Source organism: Sabethes cyaneus, chromosome 2 (genome assembly GCF_943734655.1).
Source record: "Sabethes cyaneus chromosome 2, idSabCyanKW18_F2, whole genome shotgun sequence".
Lineage (NCBI taxonomy): Eukaryota > Metazoa > Arthropoda > Insecta > Diptera > Culicidae > Sabethes > Sabethes cyaneus.
This window is the reverse complement of record NC_071354.1, coordinates 103,582,725-103,600,274: the sequence shown is the minus strand read 5'-3', so window position 1 is coordinate 103,600,274 and position 17,550 is coordinate 103,582,725. Positions and strand designations below refer to the sequence as shown.

Sequence of the window (17,550 nt, the reverse complement as noted above, 5' to 3'; positions counted from 1 at the left end):
AATCTAAAAACTTTCTAAGGATGAAATATATGGTTTTAAATATCAATGAGAGGATATTTCGAACAATTTCTTTCACTTTACTGTTGATACCGCTCATCAGCCGGCGCACACCTTGTTTAGTCACGGTTTTCGGCAGCCGGTACCTCGAATTCTTCATCTAAACAATATCGCTGGTGACTGCTCACTTCATCTTCAGCGTTTGCTTCATTATCCTGCAGTATTTCAATATAGAACGAACCTGGGGACAGTTTGGTGCACTTAACTCTATTGAGATAAACTGAAGTCTGAAGTCCATTGTCGTTGTACCCTTGCTGTAATGACTGCAGGCTATCATGAGACTTAATGAAGGGTCAAATCCTTTGGTGAAACACTCACTTTCGGACTGATAATCTTATCCGTCATAAAATATTGGTTTTTACACTGATACCAAAGGAACAGATTCCTTGCCAGATCATGACTTCTTTCACGAACTTATCCCAAAAACAATCTCGAATCTGTCACAAACTTCTCCTCGAGCAAGAGCCTGTGGAATTTAACCCCTTGGTGTGTTTGAAATCGGTTTTCTCTGAAGCTTATTCATGATCAAGTCAGATGATACATTTGTCAGTTTATTGTGTGAAGCTTCGGTTGGGCTCTCTACTTACTCGGTAACACTTTTCGAAGTGGATTCGCCATATAGTACAGCGCTCAGTATTCAATTTTTTTGCTCAAGCATAATCCGTGATGTTGGGATTAACCTTGACTTCCCAAATGACCTTCAACCGCAGCTGACGATTAAGAGTTCCTTTCCAACGCTTGGTTTGTACTCTGTGGTCAGCCTCGAGTTTCGTTGTACTTTTCAAACACTCGCACCACAGTTCTTTTAGGATAATCTGTCAGTTTTGCCAGCTCCGGAGCTGACGCAAATGGATTTTGCAGTTGACTGCATAATTACGTTTAGTTTTTCCTCCGGCATGATCAATATCTTAAAACTACGTTATCTTTAAGCTGCAAAAAAATCTACCGAGCAGAGCTGTTTATAAACGACAAATTGCTGCCGAAAGTTTGCATTTACGGCCACTGGAAGCACCGTTATCGCCAAAATGTGCCAAAAGTGCTCCATTTCTAAATGATCGAAGTTTTACTACAGATCCAATGTAGCAAATAAGCCAAGGTAATAAGGATGTACCAATAGTCGTGGTAGTTTACTACTGATTATTTATTAAAAATCGCTGGTTTCTTTCTTCAAATCGCTATAACTGTGGATCGGCAAAGAACACCTCGTAGTTTTGAGCGATTCTTATGTAAACAAATCTGAGGAATACGATGGTATTGAAATTTTTGAAATCAAATTATACTCATTGAGAGAAAAACAGCACAGCCGCTAATAATTAATATTTTTTCGGATTTCTTGGATAATTTCCTTTGGAAACATGATAAAATAGATTTTTTTAAACTTAGTATTTTCAGAGATATAAGCAAAATAAAACAAGAGGATTTGACAAAAACGTGTCTTTTCATTCAAAATGGAGGTACTCCCATTAATCGAGGATACGTCCAATTGGCACCAAACTAAGGATTTTTCTTGCTGACCTGAAACGAACAATCTGACAAAATTTGGTTCAAATCTAAGAAGGTCGATTACATGGTACTCGGACACGACCTCGGGACGTGGAATGACCCATATATTTGTTTACATAAAGTTTTTAAAATACGTATAGAGCTTTCTGACAACTCAAGCACCCACACTAGCGAACACGAAATACGCGTATATACATGATATTTGCCTCATTTTGGGGAAGAGCTGATGCCTGTTTAGCTCATTTTCAAGCACCAACACACACATAAATGGAAAGGTCAATATACGGTCTATATACGGTTTCGATAATGCCATGGAGACGCACGGTGTTTTGATATGAATTGCAAGGAAATGATTAAAACATAACAATTGACTACCAAACCAAAAGGAAATAGGGAGCAACATTATAAAAACTTACGAGATAATAGACTGGTGGTTGTCATTTTTGGCACATTTTGCTCGGTTAGCACAAGCACTGCCGTCGAGGAAAAAATCATTGAGCTGATCGAGAATCAAAACCGGCATTTTTGTCCTTGTGTTGGGGACCTACCACCGCGACCATTATTTTGATCTATTGTGGTGTGTCCTCTTTTATTATATGCCGTGTCGTATCAGTGAGCTATCAAAGTTTGATTGACTACCTGTAGGGTAAGAACCCCACAATTCGCCCCCTCCCCAGAATTCGCCCTCCCATTGGTATTCCCGTGATTTAACTCAATATATAGTTGAAATATAAGTTGTTAGTTTAATTTATATTCATTTTAACTCAGTTTTCAGTTATTTGAATAGAATTCGTTGTGTTGTTTTATGTATTTTAATGATTTAATGTGGTTTGAAAAATAGGTAATGTATTTAAGACGCGATTTTTCCATTTTCAAGAACGAGCACGAAAAATAAAATTGAGGAAAAGTAATGGAAAATCGTATCTCTTTGCACTTTTTTCGCATCATTTTGGTTATATCTGTTTCAAATTTCATAATTGTGCTTTTATTTTGATATTTTATCGCAATTCTGCTGAAAATAGAACATAAATGCACTGGGCGAAAACTGGGTATTGTAAATCATATGAGTTCCAAAATTCGCCCGGGTCGAATCTGTATATACTTAGCCGAACTTACTGCGTGAACCAGTTTTCGCCCTCATCTATCAAATATATGCAAATATGCCACACATAAGCAAATGCAAGTCACAATCGATTAGTTTGTTCGCTGATTTATGTTTATCAAAATGGTGAGTAAAAAGTAAAGAATAAATAATATTTTGATGCAGAAAGCACATCATATCTTCATTTGAATTCGTCTAACAAAAGAATTACCTGCTAAACATGGGCTAATGGGGTTTCTACCAAACGAACTGTTGAATTAGCAATAATCGACATCGAAATTGATAATAAGATTAAAACCGCACGAATTAATAAGACGCGCATAATATTCTCAAAAATCACAATTTTTCTTGTCATGAGAATAAATCTGTCATGAATAAAACTTTGAAAAGTATTTAATGTGCAATGCAGACAACAAAGAAATAATCGTGTTGATAAAATAGAATATTTCGATAATATCATGAAAATTCTAATAGCTTAGCATTACAAGCCCGGTCTAACCAAAAATGCTAGTTAAGAATTCCAAGTTATGTCAAAAAATATCCTAGTTGAGTAGGTAAGATGGGTATGCTTACCAGTTACCAGGAATATTTAATACTGTAAACCGACATACCCATTTACAGACAGTGATTTACTAAACAATTTTTTTTCTTCATCTTTTTATTGACTATATTAAGCAGTTAAGCTTAGTTATTTCTTGGGAAAGAGGTTAGGTTGTGGACTCGAGTCTCACCTTCGATTAGTCAATATATATAGCCGAATATCAAGATTTTCCAGTTCAACTATTTTTTTATTGTTCACAGTAAACATTTACTCTTTCCCAAAAAATTACTAAACAATGATATAAGTAATCATTAAGTTTATTTAAACCATTAAAATAAACATTGTACCATTCTGTAGGCACTGAATTGTATTTATTCGCCCACATATCAATAGTGAAAATGAATTCAACAAAGGACCAGAAAAAGCACTATTCATTTTAAATATCTTTGACGAGTGTCAAAAGCCTTATTTTACTGCAATGAAAATAAACATTTAGTAAAAACCCACCTTCTCTGTGTTTTTTAGTTTTACTGAATCAGGTATCAGGAGGTGATGATGATCAGTTTATTTCAATTTAGATTAACATTTAACGAATTCCTGATACAAATTGATTGCCATATTAAGCACTGGATAGACATAATCTTAAAGTTAAATAATAGTAACAACAATTCTAACAAAATAATTGAGGTTATTTGGGAAATTTGCAACAAATAACAAGTGGGCGAAATCTGGGTCACATGGGGGACGAATTTTGGATCGCTATGGGCGAAATGTGGTACTAGAGGTTCCTGCACAAAATTGGCTTTTTTGCTATCAAATTTCAATTTTCGCGATTCCTAATAGCCAAAATAGATAGAATATTAATATATAGTCCTACTTGTCTGAGTTCAGGGCTGATTTTATAATAATATGGCGATTTATTCATTTTACAGCATAAAAACCTGATAAAAGGGGCGAATTCTGGGGTCGTTACCCTACAACTGTGGGTATTTATCCCAATCAGGTGATGCATTCCGTATGATCCTTATCACCTGATTAGGAGCAACATATTAGGAGCAGCATTTCAAATATCGCAGGGCTGAGTCAGCCCCTTATCAAGGTATCTACGTCGTTTCTGATATAGTGCAACACAGTCGCACAACAAATGTTCGGAGCTTTCAATCTCATAATTACAAAAGCGACAGTTGGCTGCATTAAGTTTACCGATGAGTTTCAGGTGATACTTACAAGGACAATGTCCTGTTATCAAACCGGTATATGTACTCAAGTCGGATTTTGAAAGGTTCAATAGTTTTCGTTTTTGAAGAGCATTTGGCTTTATAAAAAGTTTTGATTGCCGAGCATTCGAAGTAATATTCCTGTTAGACTGTACCTTTAATTTTTTCCAGTTCCTAAGTTACATTTTAAGGGCACAGGAAGATTGTTCAAAAAAGCGTTCGGGTCCTATGAACTGCATGGATGACCCTTTCTTTGCCATGTGACCAACAGTTTCGTTTGCTTTCATTCCGCAATAACCTGTAGAGGTTTTTCCGACAGTTTTATACATTCTCACACCAGTTTAGAAGTGTGAGTTCTTTCATTTTAAAGCATTCAATGCTGCTTGACTATCTGAGCAAATATACAGATAATTGCATTTTTGAAAACCGCCATTACATTACGCCGTGAAAGTTAGCCGCTACGCTAACCAACCACTGAGCCACAAACATTACTAAATAACAGTAATATTATTATTTAGTAAGAGTGACTTTAAGAAATAAAAAAATCCATATATCTCAATCCATTATATCTCAAAAACAAAAACACAAAACAAGAAAACTTAGTTTTTTATGCATATAATCAGGGTTATTGTTATCATTGGTTTTAGTCGCAAAATTGTCAAATTCGTTTTTTAATGATAAAAGGCACTAATAAAACTTGCGAGTTAATATCAGTATCGAATAAAAAGTTTATACTCAATTCAATTTATATTCAAATTCCACATTCCACTGAGACGCGTAACAATAGAACATTATTACTGAGAAAACTGTTTTCATAGTTGAGCGAGTTTCATGTTGTACTACAATGAATGAATAATTGGTTTTGTATGGATTTAGGTATGTGGTAACTGTTTTTCTTGGACAAATGCCGATGATATACAAGTTAGGTGTAGACAAATTATTCAACTAGGTACCTAAATGTTAGTTTTTGAGTTGAAATTCTTATTCGTTAGAAATCATAGATTGAAGTGTCTCTTTACGAAACCCATTTGGTTGTACCCTCTTGTTGTACCCCATTTGGTTACAAAGGCAAGAACGATTTAGTTACGAAGTACTCTGACATTCAATACAACTTTCATGGCATTATAAAAACAACAAAAAAGTGTGCGCATTGTGCGGTGAATATTTTGTGTTTATATTTTGTTTTATTGCTTTTGCAATTTGTTTGTTGTTGATTTGTTTCGCTTCAAATGTACAGAACAGATTAATTGACATATTTTTAAAGATGTCTTGTTTTTAAGTTTTGTTGATACCATTACTGCATGTCTCAAGACAAGTAAAGATTGAACTAAACACATATAGCTACTCAGAAAACTACTCTATAATAGATGAATATTTTATCTGCTTTGAAATCAAACCCCCGTGAATCCGTACATCTGTCTCACTGGAACAGCATGTAATCAGATCCCAAGATAATGGCAAATCGAATCCATCTGTTATTCTGCGAGTTTGAAAAATAAAACATCGAATTAAAACACCTAAAAAACAATTCCACAAGTCTCATGCATAAAGGCAAAGAAATTTCACTTCATTCCAAAGAAATTCTTTTTTCTCCCCTACAGGACTGCTGCTGCTGCTGCTGCTGTTCAAACAATCCAATCAATAGCAAAGAGGAGAATTTTCCTTGCTCGATAGGAACAATGAAGCGGCCTGCCATCATCGATCTAGCCGAAAGAGGATATGTACTGTAAGAAGATATCGCACAATAAATTTTCTTAGAAGAAAAAAAAACAAGGCGAAATTCCAGTATCCCGTTGTTGTTGTTGTTACAGTCAGCAAAGTGCGATATAGGTATAGACAAAAAATCAATAAAGACCAAAATTGTTTTCGGACAGATTCAGCTCAACTGAAGCGAAAAACTCACATTCAACTTTTTGTTGCCTCCATTCGAGCAGGCTAAAATAAGGGAGCCCAACAGATACGGCCCGCAGGAAAAGGGACAGGAAAAATGGTTTGAAGAAGAAGAGTGAGAAGAGAAGAGAAAAGCAAAGAAAGAAGCATTGAACCAATATCCTTACGCACGCACGGAGAGAAAAATCACAGCTACGAGTGTAATAATGAATTTGGTAAATTTTACGCCAATCTGTGGGTGTTGGTTGCGCTACTAGTGCTGCTCCTGCTGTCGATAGTACTCCCACTACTGCCGTTCCTTGGAATCGAGACGGTCACGAGAGAGACGGCGGTGGGTGGTATAATATTAACGTGGTGGAGGTGGTGAAATGTAAGTGTCGATTCCACCACTGTACGGCACCGCAGCCAGCGCCTACGGTTCGAACTTTTTCCCCCCAAATAGCCACGAGTGTTAGTGCTCGCCGTGCTCATCGCTGTGTGAGAGTGCATAAACCCCACTAATGACTTTATAGAACGATCGGTGAGGCGTTAGGAAGTGTCACAAGACCGTATCGTCACAATTGCACAACTACACATCAAGCCAAGAAAACATCTCGGTCTGTCTGACAAAGGCAAATCGCTAGACAGAAGAGTCTCTATTGCGCATAAATTGAAAGCATATTGGATGTTGTCGCTATTTTTTCGCTGATACGAAAAACTGCGCCAGTGTGTTGGTGTAAAATAATATCAAATTATATTACACCAGGAGTGGTGTTGGTGTGTCAACCGTGAGCCGCAGCACGACGCAAGAGAATAAATAAAGAGCATGCACGGAAATGAATATGTCCACGCACGCATACACTGCTGGCAAAATAAACCAGCAAACGGCCCAAAAGAGGGAGAGTTTGTAAAAATAATAAACAACGGCATCAAAAGAAAATAAATAACAGCTCCAATACATACATGCACCAAGAAGATAGCAGCAGCATTAAGTCGGTGGTAGAGAAGAAGTGTGGCGAGTAAATGTATGAGAAGCCGCGAAGAGAGATGAAACGAATGCCATAAGGTTGAGCTGAAGGAAAAAAAAGTCAAAGCCCTCTTTAATAATCGCAATCGCACCCCCGCCGACGGGATCCACCGACTGACTTCACACTAAACCAACGTCACCGGAAAGTCTCCTTCCTAGAACCGGTTTTTGTCCTCTTCTTGGTGACGACGACTTCACACAAGACTTTTCGCTCTCTAATCCGATGTTAGTGTACCGATTGGACGCGACACACCAATCCGCGACGATTATCACACAAAATAGAGGGAGTGGCCTGACCATAAGCAGCACCACATTCAACAGAGTGTGTGTGTGCGCACTGGTGCGAGCGAGAGGGCCAGAGGGGTGCGGCCGACACCAGTTCGACACGAAAGGTGTGATTACAGACACCAAAAACCAGACACCAAGCGCTTAGTTTGTCGCTGCAGCGGTAACCAGTTCATACACGGCCGGCGTGAAGTTAGCATCGTTGTTGTTGTTGTAGTTTTTGTTTCACTTTTTTCTCTCGCTCTCGTGTGGCCCTCGCAGCCTCCCCCTCGCAATCGTGGAGCCTAACATACAACACCCTCCCCAACCATTAACACAATGGGTTTTGTGTATCCGATATAGATGTGAGTGTTTCACGGCATTTCACGACACAACACGCACTTTTCACGACTTTCTCAATGCGTATTAGTAGTGGCCCCATCGGTAGCGGTCCGAATCTGGTAGCACAGGCTCATTAGCCCTGCGGTGGTGTCGCAAACGAACCGTGTGTATACGCGACTTTTTCTTTCGCGATCTACAAATTCGAGAGCGGCGCCGAGAAATTTCGTGGAATTTAGGATAAACCAACAAAGCTGCCGAAAAGCTAACATCGCAGTTTTGTGTACGGCCGGAAGTGTGAGTGTTACGTGTTATACCGAACCGTGTCGAATATTTACCACAGGAGCCTTTAGCACTGCGACCGCTTAGCGACCTAGTAATTAATTATTGAAAGCTCCAGATTAAAATACTACACAACCTGTTACAGTTACAAATGCTCTAGTTGGCTTGATTTGGAGAACAAACAGTGAAGTAAGTGACACAGGGATACGAATTATCATGAATTTAATATTCAAGAAAATTAGTTACTGTGAATGTACTGTGAAATTATACTGAAGGAAAGAAAAATCTTTGCAAAGTGCCGTGTAATAAGGATATCCATTAAGCGAATAAATAGTATTGAGTGGAAAAAAATCGGAAGTGAATTTTCAGATTACTTCGGCCGACGCCGTTTAGGTGGTAAGGAAGACAACGACGAGACACACGTGCGGTGCGAACTCTCGGTGATGTTGTGATGAGATACGACGGTCAAGAATTACTTCAATCTGACGAATTCAGTAGGCCGGCGAAGGGAATGGCCTACCATCCATTCCTGCAGCTACCGAGACCCACTGACTTCAGCGTATCGTCGCTGTTGACTGCGGGCTCTCCGCCTCAAGGACAGAACTCGCCAAGCGCCGGAGGTGCCGGAGTGGCAGCAGCTGCTGCCGCGAGTGCTGCCGCTGCCACCGCCGCCAACGTTCCGTACTTTCCGGCCGCCGCATTAGCGGCCCTTTCAGGTGCCCCCGGTGGGCCACCGCCACATTTGTACCCGGGGGCACTATTGCCAAAGTTACCACCACATCATCCGCATCCGCACCATCCGCTCGGAACGGCGTACACGACCGCCGAGGACGTCGTAATGGCTGCCGTCGCTGCCCACCAGCACCATTCGGCGATGAGACCGCTGCGAGCGCTACAACCAGAAGACGACGGCGTAGTCGACGACCCCAAGGTGACACTTGAGGGCAAAGAACTGTGGGAGAAGTTCCACAAGCTCGGGACGGAAATGGTCATCACGAAAAGTGGCAGGTAAGGTTCGAAAATTTTTGCCAGTGTGTGCGGGAAAAAACGGGTAGACTAAAAAGCCGTCGGCTTCGCCTGCGCTGCGCAACTTTGTGTGTTTCAGCAGAATATGGGGAATATTTTTACAGGACAAAATAATTTTTGTTGTACTATTTTATGTGCGAATTTCGTCAGCAAGAAGAAAAATATATTTTATTTAAGCGCTATTTCGGAAATCTTAGTTTCTAGCGCTCTTTTACTGGAGCTGTTTCAAAAGTGGTGTTTTCAAAAGTTTTTCACGAAATATTTGCTGTAATGTGAAAGTTTGATATTTAGGTTTGTAAATTTGTATATTTTCTAATAAAAGCAATGTTCTCAGAAAAAATGTTTTTCAAAAGTAGTAAATACTTTACAAACAAAATACAAAATATGACAGTATTAAGTGGCACGTTTTATTGAAAAAATCTTCGTTGGTGTCCATAGAAATTTCAGTGTTAATAAAGTCCACTCATTAAATCAATACAGGTGGAAAATATTTTGCAGAATCGTTAAGTAAACGGTTCAGTTTACAAAATTATTTATTGAATTGTTTAGTGAACGATTTAGCAACTGTAAAACCTTAATACAAAATGAAAAAGCTTTCTCGATCATGCTTGAATTTCGTCTTTGTACACTTTATATTTTCGTTGCCGCTTTACTGACAATTTTAATTGCAGAAACATCAATTAAATGAAGCAGTAGAATTTTTTCTTAACAAAAAAAAATGCGATCTATCATTAAAACTTTTATCGTTAAAGATGAAATTACAATATGACGTTCACATGTCAAATTATGATGAATTTATTATTCCGATCATGAACCAAGTTTTTGCCACCAAATACCAAATACGCAAATTTTGCTTTTTGTTAGAAAACTTATATTAAATATTACTAGCACTATATCGCTAATTTTGTAAAGAAAAAAAAAAGAAAATTTGTCAACAAAGACAATTTTCAGAAGTCTGAAGCTCACACCATAAATTCGATTGATTGCTGTCAATTGCTGCAGTGAAATACTACATTTTTTCAAAGTGAAAATATTATTCACATATGTATATAAAATAACTTTAACACTTTTGCTCGAAAAAACGTATTAAATAACGAAAAAGGTAGAAAAGTACAGAGGTGTATGTTTATGAAAATTTTAACTGCTCTGTTTAAGCATCGATGAAGATTTATTACAAACATTTTGCCAACACTGCCAGAGTTCCGACAGAACCATCAAATTTGAAACTAAAATTACATCGGATTTATTGTTTCATAATAATTATTACAACAGTCATAACTATAATGCTTAATGCATGTAAAAATATTAATTTGATAAAATAAACAAATGCTAAGAAATATTCGTTCAAAATTTGACCTGCTGTGTTAGCATTTTTATCAAACTTAAACAACCAGAATAATTAACATAACATAACATAACATATCTTCTTTTCGAAACATTTTAGTACCGTATTTTCTTGTGCAATTTAGTTGAGCACATGTTGTGCTATGTTTCAATATAAATTAGTTATAGTTGAACATTTGTGGTCTCCAATGGAAAGCTTTCTAGATTTTGCAAAAGTTTCCATTCACAATTGCCAGACATTTCACTTTGCCGTGCTCGCCAGATAAAAAAAATTGAATTAAAATGAAACCTGAACAATCTTTTTTACAGTTTGAATGCATGTTTCTAAACGATTACAAGAAGTATTATCACACTGTTTTACGCCATTTTGCACATTACCATCAAAATGGCGAAAATTTGTAATTTTTGTATATTGTCGTAAAAATCCCCAATAAACGAAGTAGATTGCATTTAGCAGTGCTTCAAAGCATATAATAAAAAAAATTCGAGTCTCGCAGGAAATATACATATTTATTCACTATGCCAGTGCATCGTCATTTTGAATGAGGCTCATAATAGCGAAATGGTATCATATAAATCTGGAAGAAATATAAAACCACTTGCTATTTTGAAATTATACGTTTCGAGAGTGGCATGATTGATAACGGGTCACTTTTTATTGACTTGTTCACTTTTTCTGTGCTGGTCACTCAAAAGTTATATATTGTTTTTGCAAATAGTCTTTAAAGTAACTTTCTTTTCAGCAGGTTTTTATATAATGAAAAACATTTCTATACAAAATTTGGAATAGAATAAATTTCATTTGTTTGTTTTTCCTCGTTTTAATGATCGAACGACATCCGAATATTTATCTACTACAAATAGTTGGAGTTTTCTATTTTAAAACAGTGCAAAATTTCGCTTTCGGAGCTTGAGCTTCTGCTTTTATTCGACAGCCAGCTGCACTGTACTCTAACAAAATACAATTGCGGAGGCTAATGCCACGATCCTTTTGACACTTTCAGCCTCTCCCAGTCGAGATTCGAACTTACGACGACTGTCGTACCTCGATGCCAACTGAGAGGTTGTGTTGCTTCTAATATGAACGTTGTACGCAGTCCCAATACAACACGTTGGAATGAGCAAAATGTACTTTCAACAATAAAATCTGTTTTTTTGTCCGATTATATTTTATAACACAACTGGAGAATATGATATTTTTTACTAAAGTAATAAATTAGCTCATACCGGTCATTGATAGCTTGCAAGTCGGAGTTGAAATATAAATTTAAATAGGTATCTGTCAGAATAATGAATCATTGGTAGCATCGATTAAAAAATTTCATTTTTCTCTTCAGAATGTTTTTTTTTTGTTTTTGGCTTGAGCATACTTCGAATGTGAGGAAAAACGAAACACTTTGTTTTTTATTTCAATATTAAATATGAAAATGTTAGGGACTCTTAAAAACAATTAGCCTCAAATCAGTCTCAAACATTTCTTGTAAGTAAACAATAAAATTGTTGTTTTTGACACCACTATGCTTAAAATTACATAAAATGGGAAAATAATATAAATATAAATATAAATATATAAATGGTTAATCGATTATATAAGAGATATGAAACATTATAAATATTCCAACAAACAATTCTAAGATGTCTAAGAGAACCCGGAGGAATATTACGATTTTTAATCGAAAATTCCATGAAACTAGCTTTAACAATGTTTCTTCTTCTTCTGGAGCGCTGGCGCTGCTATAAAGTGCATGTTCTTAGGATCACTGAGCAAATCGTGATGGTTAGAAATACTCAGACTATCAGAGATATGCGGAAACTAAAGCCAACGATTTGGTATTATAAACAAACAGTTAATAAAAATATTTGGAATTTTCGACAGATCCGTGGGATAGTGATAAGCAAACAACACTGAATGATACCAATAGTCAAAATTTAATTTGTTTCGCCAAAATAGCTTATTTACTAATAGTGGAAATTACCATCCGCGTCAGATTTCTGCAAATATTTTTTACTTTTTCCATTTTTTTCACATTAGAAAGCTTATGATCACCGCATATTGTCTCAAACAGCTTGAAATACTTCTAGGAGAAGATACCTATTGATCTGGAACAGATTTTAATTGGTTTACTGGGAATTTGGCTGCCTGTTCATTTTACCTCCCCTGTTCATTTTACCCACAGTTCCCCTACAAAAATTGCCAGCACTTGCTGCGGAGCAAAGTGTTGTAGTGCGTAGTGTGAATTGATTGTTAGAGCGACATATCTTTCAGCTTAATTAATGTGAATTGCATTGCTAAGCTTTGCATGATGTGTGTCTGAGTATAATATTTAGGATGCATGACAAAAGCTTAAGTAAATTTCGTCACAATTGCAATACTAATCAAACAGTAAGCGTGTTAGATTGGCTCCCGTTTGACAATTTTCGCTGCTCGTTTGGCTCCCAAGATGGCTGCTTCCGCGTGTCTCTCATACTCTGAGTATTTCTTGTTTTAGTCGCTAAAATGACTGCACGACATTCTGTGTTGCCAAACTAATTACTCGTAATAAATAATTACTCGTGTAATTTTTCGAAACGTCCAATGTACCATTGAGAGACTCTCTTTAATATTCCTCTCTTCCGATTATCACGGCGACAAGAACGCATTTCAACTTAGGATTTCTGTGAAGTGGTTACTCTCGTTTGTAAGATGTTATTACCACAGACAAACAGACGAGACACTCGCGATAATTCCATCCTCCAATCAAAAACGACTCATTTTTCGAAAAAGCATGATTCGTAACATGGCCACACCGCGGCGCGCGATTGTTGCTTTGAGTTTTCAGTATAAAACCATTCAAATGTATAAAACCCTACAGCATAAAACCCTAAAAATGCAAGCTACTCCGCAACATGCATAACAGAGGGTGCTAGTGTGCAAGCAAAATGTGCAGGACGATGGTTTTTAAAGTGTCATGTCAGTTCGTCAGTGTGCAGATTATTTTTAAATTGTTTTGCGGTTCGACGTTCCGTTTAAAAGTTATAGGCAAAAATGTAAAAGTTACCTACCACGAATCGGAACCGCTCTCCGGAACCGCTCAACCGGTTTCAGTAGTTTTTAAATCAAATTAAAAATTTCGAAACTGTAAGGCTTTTAGGAGAGTTTTATTAAAAGCAAACAACCAATTCTAAAGTTATGCTTAACAATAATGTATTTTAACAAAATACCAATCAGCCGAATGTTTTTCAGAGATTGCGAAACTGTTTTATGCGTTATTAGTCTTGTTCGAAAGGTAACAAAGCCTCATTGTTTGATCACTACCCGATCAGGAGGCCATAACAAGATTATATCTGTTTTATAACACATTTTGATATTTTTAACATATTGTGTTACAAATACAAATACAAATCGAAAAAAAAAACTAATTAGGATGCAATTTCTAGTTTGTAACAGATTCAGATACAAGTAGCACATTGAGTTATGGATGAGCTATTCAGATTCCATCACTAAGAATGACACATTTCGCTTTAATAACAAATCATGTTACTTGCAAATTACTTTTATAACAAAATATGTTACTTGCAAAAATTATTTTAATTACCATCATCATTTCAAAAGTATATTAAATACGTGACTTCACAGTTACTAATATACTTGCTAGTATATCTTAATTTGCTGTGTTATTTTTGGAATATCTTGAAATGTTGACAATTAACCTTTAACACAATGTGTTACAATCAAGATAAAATCATTACAGGGTTTGTTATGAATCAGGTATTAATTAGAGGCAGTTTAGTTATAATTTTTGATATTTTAACCACTTCAGAGGCTAATTTATAACAACGGTTGTTATAATATATTATAATATATCTAATTAATAACAACTATTGTTAGAAAATTTGATAGCAAATGTTAACAATGTGTTATAATTTTGTTTGGTCCTCCTGATCGGGTATTTGCTTGTTTTTTTTTTGACGTTCAATTTGAAAGTTAGGAACAATCGTGCACAAAACATTAAAATTTAGAAAAATTTATAATGATTTTAGCCAAATAATTCATCAAATTTCAATTATTTTAGCGTCAAACAAGAAGTCCTAATGCCCCAAATATATCTAATAAATTTAATAAGAAATTGTCTTACCAGTCAAAGCTTATTTAATTAAAATTTGATGAAATTGTTTAAAAATTTTTTATTGATATGACCAATAAATCAAATTTCCTCTTATAACTTACTTTTACTTGAACTTACTCAACTCAATGACAACTTATTTTTGCTTATACAGCAATTTCACAAAAAAAGAGTTATCCAAGAGTTATCGGGTTTTTGGGCTGCGCCTTTCCGAATTAGGATGGCCACAAAAAAGGTCAATTTTGCCAATATTTATTTCTATAAAACTCATAACTTTTCAACAAATGAGCAAATTTTAATGTTTTTGTACTAAATGAAAGGTATAATTATTTATTATACTTATTAAATCGTTAAATATCTGTCAGTAAAAGTGATTTGAATTGAATGAATGATATGAAAAGCAATTGAATGAAGTTTTTTGAAGCATCTTAGTAGAATACGAAACCTGAAATTAATAGTAGAATAAAAATAATAAAACAGTAAATCAAAATAGTAGAATTTAATTTGGAAAAGGTATTCTTTCATTCAATTTCAAGCAATTGAATTGGGTTTCGAAGGCGTATCGATTTCTATTTGAAGTGACAAATAATATTGTTGTTATAGGTTTTTTTTTACCAATAGGTGGACTAATTTCACAGGTATTAATCAAGTCAAGATATAATTTGCCACAAAATCAAAATAGTCTACCCTGTTGTAAATTCAAAATAGACCAACAGATGGTTACTGAACTTAAGATTAAGATTAAATTAAGATTACGTAAAATTACGTAAAATGTTTTAATATTCAATATAAAAATTATGCATCAGTAGCAATGAGTGTCGTCGTGGTTGGGCTACGTTTTTGGAATTCGCCCATAACTTTCGTTTCAAAAGGAATTTTGGAAATCTAGATACATCGCTGCAAAGGTCTAATAATAAGCTATATTTCCGGAAAGTTTTGAACTGATTGCTTGAAAAATAAAAAAGTTATAGGCATTTACGTGAAGACAAAAAATGTTGTCTTTGTCGGGCCATGTTGTACAGGTTGGGCCACCAAAGAAAATCTAAGACATACGTATTGAAATTCTATATAGGGACATGAAAAGAATGAATTCCGTGAACAACGGCTCATATAGGTACAAATACCCTATTTTTAATTGCATTTGAGCGAAATTTTCGCGATCTTGTAAAATCAATATTGCTACAATCGCCTTTTCCGAAGTGTACAACTACAATGAAAAAAACAACAAAAATCTAGGTTTTTATCGTATTAATTTTGCTTTATTTCATCACATATTACGTGACTGAATTGCGATTATTGCGTTTCAGCGCTTAAAATTATGGTGGCCCAACCATGACTACTCAAGTAGCCCGACCTTTACAAATAGCGCTTTTCTAGTATTTCACCTTAGCCTTCCCAAACACCTTACTGGAGGGGATTTTTCTATAGTCTTCGTGTGCAGCACAACACACTTCATACATTTTCAACATTTATCTCGATAATTACATTTCATGAATCATTTCTTGAAGAAAAGTTCATTGCACCTGGAAAACTTTTTTTGTAAGATTTAGTCACTGAATTCAGTACGGGTGTTTTGAATACATGATTGAAACTCACAATGTTGTGAAAAATTAGCTATCACAGTAAGAAGTTTTACAATGGTTGTATCAGAGATATCATGAGTTACTAAAACTGTAAAATCGTGATGGCCCGACCATAACAGTGGCCCGACGATAACGACAATACCCTAACAGATGAAATAAAATTAGAAATCTGCTTAATTGACTGCGCAAAAGTTATCCATTCTATTTGTAGTCACTAATAATGACTTTTACACTATCCTATAGAGCGCTGGCTTACGCCTCACATTCCGGAACATCCGTTGTCGGTTCTATCGAAACTCAAAAGTGGTCATTTAGAATTCTCTTCAAAAACATGGGAAATGGAGTATCAAATGACAGGATTTTTCAACACGAGCTCGTTAGTGGGCATTTAGATGTATTTTGAGTCGATCTGTTTGATCCGAAAATAGGATATGGGCGTAAAATTTGTTGCTTTACTATTAGTTGCATGCAATTGCTTACATATTTCGATTGTATTGCTCTCAAGTGTGAAATAACTGATAAACAGAGTGTCAAAATGAACAATTAATGTGCAGAGGACGTTAGCTAATTGATGATATTTTAACTGTCTTAATTTTAAATCGCTGTACGTACGTTAGTTGAAAAGCAATTATATTTTAAGGGGAAACCGAAAGTGGCTCAAAGATGGCTGGATAAATGGCTACCATTCGAAGCATGTATTGTTTTGCGCCTTAAAAATGCATCTGTATTGGCAGAGCACGCTTTCGCCACGTAATCAGTGCTTCCAGCGCTGTTATAATGTCCTAAAACTTGTAATTCAATTTATCGATCTGCTGTGTATCAATAAACGCTCAGCAAAACATAATTGCTAATGGAAAATAAATTTAACTGAACATATCGATCATTACGTGTTCATAAAAGCGACTAATGTATAATTTGGAATTAGTTAATAGATATTTGGTTGCGCACATATTTCGTTGAACTAGCGATTTCCGAAAAAGCAGCAACACAGTTTCAAACTTTCGTCACAACAATGAGCTTTTAAAGAGCTTTCAACTTTCGCCGCATCGATGAGCTTAGAGTGAAATAAACAAACAAAACGCAAACGCAGGAATCAAAAACGCAATCCGATGCAAGCGGATTAATTAAACATCCTAGTGATCCTACGCATTATTCAGTTGCTGCTGTTAATTTTGATTGAATCGGAATGCCTTGATAAAGAAAACAAACCCTTTTTCGGTATGTTTGTAGTCAGTGCGGTTGGCTGCGGATCAGCTGTTTATGTTTGCAAGCTCCGCTATTTGACATATATTA

The 17,550-nt window shown here is 35.9% G+C and overlaps 1 protein-coding gene across 1 annotated transcript in view; it reads left to right on the top strand.

Annotated features, from left to right (window-relative positions):
- Positions 1–8,712: 8,712 nt before the first annotated feature.
- The window catches only part of LOC128735794 (optomotor-blind protein-like), a 116,576-nt gene continuing 107,738 nt past the window's right edge, over positions 8,713–17,550 (top strand). The window contains exon 1 of the mRNA XM_053830280.1: positions 8,713–9,209. Coding sequence (XP_053686255.1) covers positions 8,713–9,209 — 497 coding nt within the window. The remainder of the gene's footprint in view (positions 9,210–17,550) is intronic.